Genomic DNA, 13,390 nt, shown 5'->3' on the forward strand with positions numbered 1-13,390 from the left:
AATGGGATGCATAAGTGGAAAGTCAAAAAGGTTGGAAAAATATAATTTTGACAGAAGGAAAGACACTGAGAGAAAGAGACACTCAAAAGGAGGAGACAGACAAAGGAGGCTGCCATTTTTAACTATTCTCCTTTTTTTTTCTTGAATGCTCTAAAAATTCACATTTGATGGCAACATCTTTATCACTACAGATTCAAGCCAGAACTTCCTCTAAACAAAAGCAAGTTAAAATGTGGACCAATTTACCAAAAATGGCACTCTGTACCAATGCAGTGGATCTTTTTCTGGCATCCATCCCTCCCATTCCCAGTATGTCTGCCATTACCACACAGATGCATGTGAATACACACACACACACGCACACGCAAGCAATGAGCACGAGTCCTTGAGCTGCTGGGTCAGTCACCATTCTGAGAGGGAGAAAAGGAAGTAGGGCTTTGGAGCCAGAGGAAGGAGACTCAGAACTTCTTAGGTAACATAATAGCCATGATTTCCTCACTATTTTTCCATGATCTGTATTTTGGGACACATGGAACTAGGGCCTGCTGTCTATGTGAACACAAACACAAAGGATTATATAATTATTTGTTAAATTTGGAGCATTTAAATCTTAAATATTGATGGGCTATCTAAGCATTATTTTTACTCATTATACTACTAAGACTAGTTGAAGACTCTTGGTGATCTTAACTTGACTAGGGAGTTCTATAACTCCCTTGTTGTTCAGTAGTTTCAGTCATATCACAGACTCTTTGTGATTCTTTGTGACCCAATTTGGCAAAGATACTGTAGTAGTTTGCTATTTCATTCTCCAGTTCATTTTACAGATGAGGAAACTGAGGTAAACAGGCTTAAGTGACTTGTCCAAGGTCACCCAGCTAGTATCTGAGGGCAGATTTGAACTCAGGTTTTCCTGAATCCAGGCCTAGCATTCTATCCACTGAGCCACCTAGATGTCCCTGCTTCCCCTTAAGTGTGCATACACTCAAAGTGTTTCTACCCTAGGGAAGTCCCAAGGAAGTTATGTTATTATTTAAACACCTAGAGCAGACAGATAGGTACAGAAAACTTAAAAGGACAAAACAAAAAGGTCTTCACAACAGGGATGACTAAAACATTTTCTATGTTTGAACTGATTCTGAGTTGCTAAGTCTTACAAATTTGAAACAGCCACAAAATTAGGGGAAAAAAATTCCACTTCCAATGATTCACTTGATTTATTGGAGGAACCCAGGCCAGTATTAAATGTACATTTCTAACAAGCAATGAATAAAATGTTAAAATCCGTAAGTGCTTTGTTTCTTATTCTCTCACTATCTCAGTTATAAAAGCTAGTCAGTACTTTTTTTTTAAAGCCACAAGTGCTCTGTTTTATAATTAATCAAATCCAAAATCTTTTCTTATAAAAAGAAGCAGCAGACAGTGTTACTCCGGTCTTTGGCAGCTAAAGATATGTGTTGTCGATATTCTTGGCTCATGCCTGGTCATGTCTTATCAGAGAAAGAAAATTGCAAAGTGTGTGTCATGTGGGAGATTGGAGCTCCTGGAAAGTGTTCAGCCTGATATGAGGCTGAAGGCAAAGTCCCCACCCAAGCACCATGGCAAGGGCCCAGCATCCTACTCCAATCTCCAGTCATTGCCATGACTTAACCCCTTCACCTCAAGGTTATTTATCTTTTCACTCCCTTGCAAATGCCTGCCATTTAAATAACACCTCCCAGAGCCTCATCCTGTGATGCCATGGCTACAGGAGGTCAATAAATACCAGTGGCTTACTTCCAGTTTCCTGAGATCATGTGTCTTGGGAAGGGGAGGAAAAAGCACTGAACTAGGGATTAGGAGAGTGGAGTCCAAGTTCCAACTTGGCCCTGCCTCCCTGTGTGAGCTTGTTCAAGTCTCTGGGCCCTCAGTTTCCTCTTCTGCAACACAAAGAGGCTGGATTAGAGAATGCCCTCAGGTGCTTTCCACCTCCAATATGACTTTCACCATCAGTATAATCAGAGGCAGAATGATATGCTGGAAAGTGATTCAGGAGGTCAGGAAGACCTGGATTCAAGCTGTGCCTCTTGACATATACTAGGTATCAGATCAAATCATTTAATCCCTCAGTTGTCCCAAGCAACTCTTTAAAATGATAAATAGGTTTTTTTGTTGTTTTTTTTTTTCTGTATCTGTGGAGAGTTTCCCCACTGGGAATTCATTACATCAATGTCTCTGACTTCTCTACTGCAAAATATTCTCTAGCAAACTACTTACTAGCAAAAATGAAGCATGACATCCCATGAAATATTATGGATTATGGAGTCAGATTATGGAGTACTGGGGTGGGTGGAAGAGGTGGAAAAAGGGGAGCTGGGTACTGGTCTAGCAATTGGCAACTTGCTAGTTTCTGTGGCATTTCCTTTAACACTCTTCTGGAAGAGGCTGGCCTTTAGCAGTCTGAAACCTAGCTAGACAGTAGAGAAGGGTATGTGTGGGTGGGGTGGGGGTGAGAGTGGGAGAAAGGGAATGAAAGAAGGTTAGACATTGGATCATCATGGATAATTTCTTCACAGATGAAGCTAACAAATTATAACACCTGAAAGTGATCAAAGAGATCTGTCAACCTCCACTTTGCAGAAGAGGAAACTAAGGCCCACAGTCCTGAAGTCACATTCTCAAAGTCACAAAGGTTTACCAAGAACTGATAGCTGACTTGGGGGAATGTGTCCAAACTAAGCCAAGCTTGAGTATAGACTTTCTATTAATAATTATTACGAATGAAAAAAACCCCTCACATTTATATAGCATTTTAAGATTTTTAAAGAGGTTAAGGTTTACAACTACAGTCGAGGAGGACCTTATTGGCAAAATACATTCCAGAGTTAAGACAACTATCCATTTAATTCTGGCAAAAAAAATTCTGCTTTGTCCCATCCTAATCAAGGATTTGTCTGTCTCTCACTCCACTGAGGTAATTGAGAGGTGGCCTGGGAGTTGAAATGCTGATACCTTGAGAACAAGAGCTCTGGCTGTGTGTGTGTGTGTGTGTGTGTGTGTGTGTGTGTGTGTGTGCGCGTGCACGTGCGTGTGTGTTTAATCTGTTTGTCCTTGGTGCCAGGCATAATGCTTTTTCACAAAATGGAACCCATAACATATTTGTTGAATCAGATTAAAACAATATATCCTTAGTCCTGTCACTGCTTCATGGCAAAGGATATAACAACCTCACTTGAGCTCCCCTGTTCCCATGGAGATATCTGACTTGTCACCTGCCTCAAAGACACTGACATCTTCCGAGTTTATATCAGTAGCAGGTTGGAAGGTACAGTATTTTAGAGTGGAATTCCATTTCCAGAAGGCCAACACTTCCACTGAAATCCCAATCCAAGCCAAGATACAGTGCCTTGGAATATTAATACATGCCCAAGAAAAGGCAGGACTGGAAAGAGCTCTGGGTTTTGAGCCATATGACCCAAGTTCAAATTCTCACCTAACATTTCTTAGCTGTATGAACTTGTAGAAGTGACTTAATTTCAGCAATTGTTTTCTCCTCTGTAAAATGAAGAAATTATATTAGGTGATTCCTAAGACCCCTTGAAGCTATAAATCTTATATTCTCAAGGATCCTATCCCTTTTCCCTACTCTACTCCCCTCCTGTGTATAACATCATCCCCTCACTGGTGGATATTCTGAATATAGAATCATTGCTTTCCCTCCTTTAAAGTGACCCCCACCCCACCTTCATCCACCATGGGCATTAATACATATTCAATAACATTTTTATTATTACTTCTAAGATAAGGAACAATTATCAGATATTACAATGCCATCTCTTCATCTGAAAATGAGCAGAAATGAAACTTCTCATAAATTGTCCTTTTTCCATTGTAAGAACCATCCATCAGCTAGTTAGCAGGAAAGACTTTATGTCTTTTTAGTCTTAGACCTCAGGCTAGAGTCATGGTTTATTATGTACATCATTTCTAATGGTTTGCTGAGCTCTGGGGCCTTTAAAAAATAGAGGAAAGGATAAGCTTGCCTTCTAAATGTACATTTACATCCCTTCTTAAAAACAATGACTTTTTCTATTTGAATTTTCCCTTCCCATCCCCACTGCTACTCTCTCCTTGCAGTAATACAAATGTATACCCAAAAAGAATGGCAAGCTCCCACATAAAAGGGACACTGGCAAATAAATGACAGCACAAGACCTGGGTGAGGTTTTACCCTCTCTATTGTTGTTTTTTTTTTTATAATTGACCAGATTTTGTGCCTTACATTAAGCTCCACAACACATGTCTTCAAACTTGGCTCTACACACAAAGAACCTGTTACTGAGCAGATGTAATGCAGATATCACTTATTATATGACTATTTGTCAAGGCTAGAAGTGACCAAGATAACATCCTAGGCTGCTGTAAATAAATACTACTTGGCAAACAGAGCTAAAGACAAAAAGTAAAGGAGTATTCTGAGACATCGGATACTTTTTTTTTCTGTACATAGTTCACACTGTACCTCAATTGCAATAAGAATGAAATAGCCTATAGAAAGGGGTGAGTTCCCATCTTGAGGACAAAATCTGGGGTCAGGTCCTTTCTTGACTCCTGACTGTCTTTTCTATTTTTTTTTTCCTAAAGGAAAGCTGGAGAAACATGTGACAAAGACAGCACTCCCTAATTCCCCCTAACCCTTCTCCCACCCCAATAAAAATGCAAAAAAACAAAATAAAACTCCAAGGGCTCAGGAATGGTAATTGTCATGGTCCATGCACTGAGTGAGTCCTACCCCATGGAGAAGTCTTTTAGCAAACTGTAGTTCTGGGGAGAGGAAAGGATTAGCTTGGTGGGGTGCAGGTGTCCTTGAGAACAATACAGGAGCAAGATGACAATGTCCACCTGGAAAGGAGATGATCTTCTTGGAAAGACTGGCCACTCCAGAAGTCCAAGGTTCTTGAGGGATGTTCAAGGAGGAGACAGTTTGGCAGGAAATGATGAGGATGGTCTCTGGAAGGTGATGGTTTCTGCATGATGATTAGGGACTAAAAGAGGTCTGGCTGACAGGTGGGATCAAGAAGCAGGAATTTACTCTTTAGAAGGTGGTGGTCCTTGTAAGGGTGCCATGCTTTCCACAGGGTTCTGGGTGCACAGGCTCCTGCTGGCAGGGCAGACTGGGGCACATGCACCCTCCCGCTTTGCTCTTGAGGGCTGTAGCATAGTAGTCCAAAGGTTCTTCCTCAGCAGCGGAAGCAGCATCTAAGAGACAACAACGAAGGCAGAGCACCCTCTGGAACGAACGTCGGAAGTTGTCTGAGAGGAAGCCATATAGAATGGGATTTGCACAGCTATTGGCATAACTGAGGATGAGGGACACGTGATTAGCAGTGGCATCCAGACTGGGCATGAAGAGGTTCAGCAGCTGTACCACATAAAAGGGCATCCAGCAAAGCACAAAGACAGCTACCACCATGAGCACCAGCCTGGTGATCTTCTTCTCTGATCGACGCCTCTGCTGCCAGCCAGCCCTGAGGGCCACTGCTCGCATCTTGCCCACAATAAGCAGATAACAGAGGCCAATAGCCAGGACAGGAAGGAGGAAGCCCAGGAGAAAGGTGTAGACCACAAAGACAGCAGACCAGGCTGGATGAGGCCAGTGCAGGTTGCAGGCCACAGCCTGGCCACCTCGAGTGGGCTTGGTATCTGCAAAGATGGTAATGGGCAGAGTGACTAGCAAGGAAGCCAGCCATACTCCTCCATTGATGAGCTTGGCCACGCTGGGCCTTCGGTAGGTGGCAGCTCTCAGGGGGTGCACCACAGCAATATAGCGGTCTACACTGAGCACTGTCAGGCAGAAGACACTGGTGAACATATTTAGGCCGTCAACACTCAACACAGTCCTGCAGAGGGCAGAGCCAAAGGGCCAGTGGCGGAGGGCAGCAGAGGAGGCCACAAAGGGCACGCTGAGCATGAAGAGCTCATCAGCAATGGCCAGGTTCAACAGGTAGATATTGGTGGCTGTTTTCATCTTAGCATAGCGCAGAATGACGAAGATAACTAAGGCATTACCCACCAGCCCCACCAGGCATACCAGAGCATAGATGGACTGTATAACGATCATTCCAGCCTCACCTCCTGCCCCTCTTCCCTCCTCTTCCTCCCTGCCCATACTCCCAGGTGGGCGGCTGACATTGGGGGCCCTGGGCCAGTCTGTCCCAAATCCAAGGATTCCTGTGGTTACAGCTTCCTCCACCCCAGAGGCCAGAGTCGGGGGCCGCTCATTCTGGCAGATGGCCCATCAATGGGCAGACTGCGAGCGAAAGAAGAGAAGAACGAGGAGAAGGAGAAAGAGAGATGCCGCGGGAGTCCTGTCTGCCAGATGTGAAGCCCTCAGCTGGGCAGTCAGAAAAAGGGGAGGAGGTTGGAAGGGACTGTGGCTGTGCCCGCAGCAGCAGTGGCGAAGGCTCCCAAGGCTGTTGCAGCTGGAGCAGATGTGAGCTTCTCGGCTGCCACCGGGTCTGCCTAAATAGCGAGCGGCTGTCACCCACTTAAAGCTGCTTCCAATCCCGAGCCGGCTTGCCTTTGATTTGCTTCACACATACCCACTGTTGCATGACAATATGATCTCTCCTTCTGGTTCTTCTTTTTCTCGCTCTCGCCCCCCTCCCTTACCCTCCTTCCAGTTTCCCCTTTCTCCTGCTCTCCTCCCCTCTCCTACTTCTCCATCTCTCCAGGCTCCAGTAGCTGCCCTCTCACTCTAGCTGTGTTCTTTGTTCCCATCAGAATACACCCGAAGGGAGTGGAATGAAAACGCAGCTTTTTTTAAATTTTGGGGTTTTTTTGCTTCTTCATCATTTTGTCTGCATCAACTTAGCTGAAGTTCTCTTTGTGACAATTGGAGGAGGGGAGGGGCGATTAAAGGAGAAGAAGGCTGGGGATGAGATGCAGATAAGTTCCAGAATGATTTCTTTTCAGGTCTCTGGTACATAGGCAGCAGCTAGCCTGTGGCTTTAGCCACCTCTCCTAACTCCCTGGAAGGCGCGGACATCTGGGAATTGGAGCTCAGTGCAGAGAACAGCTAAAGGTCTAGAGGGGTGGTGGCATGAAGGGGACAGAGCAGGGAAGAAAAATCCAAGAAGTCCAAAGCCCCCAAAGTCCAACTGCTGCCCTCTCCCAGCTTGCTTAGTTCTCATGGGAGCTGTCCATGGCTCCTAAATCCTAAAAGAGATTCTCATTAGGCAAGGATTGCTTCCTCGGATCACCATCAACCTCTATAGCACCTTAATTCTCTATGGTGGAGGGAGGGTTGTGTGGGGGGGCTGCGGGGAGGTATAGGAAGTAATGGACTTTCCATAACCTTCTTGCATTGAAAACAACAGACTTGTCCAAAATCTAGTCCGGGCTGGATAGTGAGGTGACGTCTGAGTTGAAAACTGAGACTCAGAAATCCGGAAAGGAGTTAGGACCTGACTTAAATTTGAGAAATGGGGAATTTTTGTCCCCAGGGTGGCTCCTCTCTCAACAAACAGAAGTAGCGGGCAGGGGTATTTCATGCTCTAGGCAGCTGAGGAGGAACTGTATCTAGGAATCAGAACTACAAATTGAGCTGCAAGGTAACAAGCATTTATTATGTGCTTACTATGCGAAACACTATGCTAAATGCTGAGGATACAAAAATAAACAAAAAGAAAGACAGTCCCTGCACTCAAGGAGCTTATGGGGAAGACAACATATAAAAGGTAACTGAAAAAGGTAGCTGGGTGGTGATGAAAAAAAGGAGAAGGCAGAAAGTCAGGACGGACAAGAGGAGAGAGAGAGAGAGGTTGACCTGCTTGTGTCCTTCCCCAAAATGGAGGTCTCATAAGGAACTTACCAAGGAAAGGCCAGCCTAGTAGAGGAATATTCCCCTGTAAGAATGGCACAGGGACAGGTAGATGTTCAATGGTGAAGAGGTCCTAGGCATTGAGGGAAGTTTCGGGGTGAGATTGAAGCTGGGGCATCGTGTTGATGTCCTGAAAATCGGAAGCAGTGCCAGGAAACAAACAAACAAACAAACAAACGTACTAAAAGACTTAGATAGATCCTCAAAAAGGGCATGCAGACTCTTGTATTTATAAGATGTGCCTCACTGCTTTTCACTTCATTTTACTTCATCTTTAATATATCAATGGATTTGGGACCCCCAGGATGTGAGTTTTCATTTCCATAGTACAAATTCAGTGCACTTAAATTTTGTCATCCTATGAGATTTTTATTCATATCCTCTTATAAATCCTTCATGAAATCTACCTGAAATGTCAAGGACCTTTTCCTAGATTAGATCTCCCAGATATCACCTAGATATGCCTTTTTACTATGCACTTTTGGGCTATGATTCTAATTCCCATTTGCACTGGCAAGTCAGGACTCCAGAGAGTGGCTACTATGTCTCCCCTCAGGGTTCTAAGGCTCTCTGCAAGTTCTTCTGGTTATATATATTATGAACTCCCATCAGTATGCTTCCCTTATATGATTATCAATTGATACATATTCATCATCTAAACAATTATGTATTAGAAAGGGATGTTTTTTAACTTTTTTTTTTATTTTTAGGCAGTTGGGGTTAAGTGACTTGCCCAGGGTCACACAGCTAGTAAGCGTCAAATGTTTGGTTTGAGGCTGGATTTGAACTCAGTTCCTCCTGACTTCAGGGCCGGTGCTCTATCCACTGTGCCACCTAGCTGCCCCATGAAAGGGATGTTTACTAGGGTGTTATAGCAAGAATACATGTTATAAAACTCTCTCTCCCCTCAAAAAAAGACTTTAAAACACTGCCCACAAATGCATACCGAGTCTAGAACATGAGTTCCTAACCCTAAGGTCATAAACTTTTTTTGTAAATAACCATTTCAACATAATTTGTTTCCTTTCTATGTATTTTGCTTTATACATTTAAAAACCTTAACAGTTGCTGAAAGTCCCTATCTCTCATTTGTGAAGTTCTTAGGAGGTTTTCCTTAGTTATGATCTAGCAGAATGCTTTTAGAGTCTGGAGGCTGTCTTGCTTAAGTACATCTAGTTTATCCGCAGCTGCTGATATAGACGTCTCTATGCCAGAGACACTGCTAAGATGACCATAGGTCCAAATTCTCTGACTTTCTGAAGTTCACAAGATCCTTTTCTGAGCAAAGGAGGAAGAGCAAAGAGATGAGGCCAAGGTTGAAGCTCAAGTTTCTTCCTTTCCTCATGGGCTTGGCTGCAATCTCTCTCTCTCTCTCTCTCTCTCTCTCTCTCTCTCTCTCTCTCTCTCTCTCTCTCTCTCTCTCCCTCTCCTCCATTACCTCTCACTTGAATCTCTGATTCAAAACTTGGAACTGAGGATAGCTAGGTAGGACCAAGTTCCTCAACCAGTACCAATATATTTTCTGTCCCATCTAGCTGAAACGCTTTTGGTTCATTGATTCATAGTGGAGTTGTATGGGCATTGTTCACACCTACTTTGCTTCTCTCTCAATTTATTCAATGCTGTATTTCCACTGATGTGTGATCTTATCTGACAAAAGTGTCAGGGCTAATTGGAATGGGGTGATTGATTGACTCATTCAAATCTTATGAGGAAAACATTTTTATTGAAATTTTGTCTAAGAAAAGAAAAAAGGTCATTAAAATCAAAATTCATTTTAGTCAAATGACAGAGAGAAAGAGAGAGAGAGAGAGAGAGAGAGAGAGAGAGAGAGAGAGAGAGAAATTTGGTTTTATTAGCTATACATTGAATGGAAAAACAGGCATTCTTAATCTACTTAGTTTTTTTCTAAGTATATTGTTAAATCAAATTCTTCTAGGGGATCATAAATCTTTTTTTAAAGAAGCTCTTCAATGTTCTGGAGATTGATAAGCATGTCATCTGCAGACAAATATTTGCATCTGATGGACCCTGCCACTGATAGGAAGCCCATCTTCCATTTAAACTCTTTACTGATCATCCTACATGGCAGCAGCAATAAACTCTGGCAAAAATATGTCTCATTATTTTATGCCTTGTATGGTATTAATAATCAGAGGATTATCTAAGTTACCTGTTATTTTACTTGTTAATAATTCCTGACAACAACATAGTATAGGAAACAAATTCTTGAAGTCAGAATTTGATGCATTTTGCTCTACCAAATAAATAGTGGGATTGTGGAAACTTTCCAGCTCTGGGTCAGCTGTTTTACTGTAAATATGTTATCTACTATAAAATATCATTTGCAAAAGCCTGCCTGTATTTTTGCCAAGGATACCTTTGGTTCACTATATAATAATAATAACTACCACTTGTATAGTGCTTTAAAATTTATAAAACACTTTACATATGTTTTTATTTTATCCCTATCATCACTCTGGAAAAGTAGATGTTATTAATAACCCATTTTATAGATGAGGAAACTGAGGCAAACAGAGGTTAAGGGATTTGCCCAGGGTCACACAGCTAATAAGCATCTGAGGGTATAGCTGAACTCAGGATTTCCTATTCCAGGCCTACAACTTTACTTTACCATCTAGCTGCTTTGTGAGATTATTTTCATAAAAATCATATAGAAATGAAGAAGGTTGACTGAAATACTCTCTCTTTTCATCTCTGCCTCCTGGCTTTTTTCAATTCCTAGCTAAAATCATCTCTTCTACAAGAATCCTTTTCTGATCTCACTTAATGCTAGTGCCTTCCTGCTATTGATTATTTCTAATTATCCTAGATATAGTTTGTATATAGTTATTTTGATCTTGTCTTTCCCATTAGATCGTGAGCTCCTTCAGAGCAGGGATTGTCCCTTGCCTTTCTTTGTATCCCTAGGGCTTAGCATAGCTCCTGGTACATAGTAGGTACTTAATAAAGGTTTATTGATTGATTGATATGGGTGCATAATTACTGATGCACTCTAAAACATTTTGGGAGAGGCAATAATACCACCTGTTATTTAAAAAAAATTGTTTGATAACCACTCTTTTTTTCCCCCACATCATGAAAAAGTGACTCCCCCTCCCCCACATCCTCAAAACTGGGATGGTTCCAACATGATTCTCTGTGTGTCTTTGGTCTTCTTAGGCTACTGTTCCTGTCTTCATTTTCTTTAGGAACATTTCTAATTCCTTAAACAGCACATTAGGCACTGAGATGTTAGAGTCCAAATTCAGTCATTTTACTGTTGATGATAAAATTAATTATGGAAGTGTTGACAGGTCTTTTCTAATATTTTATCTGTTTGTTATTCTCTTTCTAATTTCATCTTTAAATGTTTTGGGGATTGATTTGGTTTAATGAGCTCTCATGCCAAGATTTCTGCAAACACATCTTTTTTTCTTCTTCAAACACTTCATTAGATTTCATCTCACACTGTTCTCTATTGTTTCCTGTAAGCTCCCTGAGTGTAGATACTCTTATCACTCACAGTCCATCGGGGTCAGAGACACAGAGTTGCTTAATAATTCTTTGTGTAACATATTTGAAGCACACCCATTGCTATTGCCACACAAGACTCCAATACAGCACTCTCATACAGAGTTGAATTTAATGAAAAGCTAGGCCACTTTCATGAAATTCTATTGGGTTTAATTGTTTAATATAAATGGAGATTTATTTGGAAGTCATTTTACATCTGAGATGTTCAACCTCAAAACAGGGTTGTAAGAATATTCTTCAATCCTTCTTCCATTCAGTTGCCAAGACAATCTTTCTAATATATACATACATACATACATATATATATATATATGTATATATATATACACATACATATATATATATACATACATTATATATGTATATATATAATACATACATTATATATATGTATATATATATAATATGTACATTATATATATATATAATACATACATTATATATATGTGTGTGTGTGTATATATATGTGTATATATATATATATATATATATATATATATATATATATATATCTCACATATTTATATGTCACTCCACTGCCTAAAAGCTTTTAGTAGTTTCTTATTGTTTAAAGGATGAAATTGAAACCCTTATATTAACATTCACTCTTCACAATCTGATTCCATTCTACATTTCTGCTTCTTCCACATTTCTCCCCTTGGTACACTCTATAATACAGACAGAATGGGTGAATGACTAGCAATTTCTTGAAAATGACAAACTATCTCTCACTTCCATGCATTTATGTGCTCCCTCATGTCTGGAATGCATGCCCCATTTATCTCTACCTTTCCAAATACTTCTGTTCTTTCTGGCCTTGCTTTATTGTTGCTTCTTCTATTGAGTTCTGTTGAATCAAAGTATTCTCCCTGCCCAAATTTTTCTCAAAGCATTTTGCCCTCTCACAATATACTTACCAATGTCCATGCCATTATTACTCCCGTAATGGACAAAGGCAATGTCTTTTTTTTTTTTCATTTTTGAACACTCATTTCCCTGACATGATATATTGTATATGGTAGGTAGGTACCTCTGAGTCATTGCCTTAATCTTCCTCCTCCTTTTCATCTTCTTCTCCCTTCTCTTCTTCCTACTTCTCTACATCCTTCCCTCCTCTTCCTCCTAGAGAAGTCTAGATGAGAAACCTCTTTACACTAAAGTAAATTTGCATTTATTTTGCAATAAATTTGCAATTATTTTGCAAATTAAAGTCTTAAAGAGTTACCTGGGGTCATGAAGAAGTTTAAGTGACTGGTCTAGGATCACAGAGCCAATATATGACAGAGGAATGACTTGAACAAGTCTTTCTGTTCCTGAAAACAGCTATCTATCCGTAGCACCATGATATAGCCAATGAAGGAGGGCAAAGGAAAAAAGGATCTTTTCTCCCTTGTCCTTCTCCCCCGAAAGATTTCCCCAACAAATGTTCCTAAGCATGGACTCCTCTCTTCACAAACAGAAACCACTGAAGTTCATTTAGCTACTTAAGTTTGCAGAGGTTTGGTTAGCTTGCTTGTTCAGCCACCATACTGTTCCCTTCTTGATTCAGTCTTGACACCTCATAAAATAAGTTACCAGGCACAGATACATCTTTTTTACACATTAAAACTTCATCATATGTGACAGCACTTAATTGAGCTGAGGGAGGGGGGAAGACTCACATCCACCCCCATAAGCCCTTACATGAGCAAAACTCAAGTGATACATTAGAAGCTTGCTTGCTTAACCATTTTTGGCAGTAACTTAATTTAAACTCCAGCTGTTTGGGGTACAAGATGGGTGGTAGTAGTGGAGAATAACTTGCTTCTCTTTCATTAAGTTCAAACCAAGACAATAGGTCTTAGGAAAGAGTGATCCCCAATAGGTAAATAATTGAGGAAACATCTTTCTATTGTGAAAAGGGCAGGACTACTATGATTCCAAGCCAACTTTTTTCACAGGAAAAAGGATTCCATCTTCATTGATCTTTGGAACCAGAAGAGTTTGGAATAT

The 13,390-nt window shown here is 41.0% G+C and overlaps 1 protein-coding gene across 1 annotated transcript; it reads right to left on the reverse strand.

Moving 5' to 3' along the window:
- Window positions 1-3,744: 3,744 nt before the first annotated feature.
- Window positions 3,745-6,577, reverse strand: SSTR4 (somatostatin receptor 4). The gene has a single exon (XM_020989356.2). The coding sequence runs from the start codon at window positions 6,146-6,148 to the stop codon at window positions 5,075-5,077; it is 1,074 nt and encodes a 357-aa protein (XP_020845015.2). The 5' UTR covers window positions 6,149-6,577; the 3' UTR covers window positions 3,745-5,074.
- Between the last annotated feature and the right edge of the window lie 6,813 nt (window positions 6,578-13,390).

This window comes from Phascolarctos cinereus, unplaced genomic scaffold (genome assembly GCF_003287225.1).
Source record: "Phascolarctos cinereus isolate Bilbo 61053 unplaced genomic scaffold, phaCin_HiC Scaffold_2;HRSCAF=192, whole genome shotgun sequence".
In the NCBI taxonomy this organism is placed as follows: Eukaryota; Metazoa; Chordata; class Mammalia; order Diprotodontia; family Phascolarctidae; genus Phascolarctos; species Phascolarctos cinereus.

Bases quoted from the DNA above. Each gene is read 5' to 3' on its own strand.
- SSTR4 (XM_020989356.2), bottom strand. From the start codon at position 6,148: ATGGGCAGGGAGGAAGAGGAGGGAAGAGGGGCAGGAGGTGAGGCTGGA.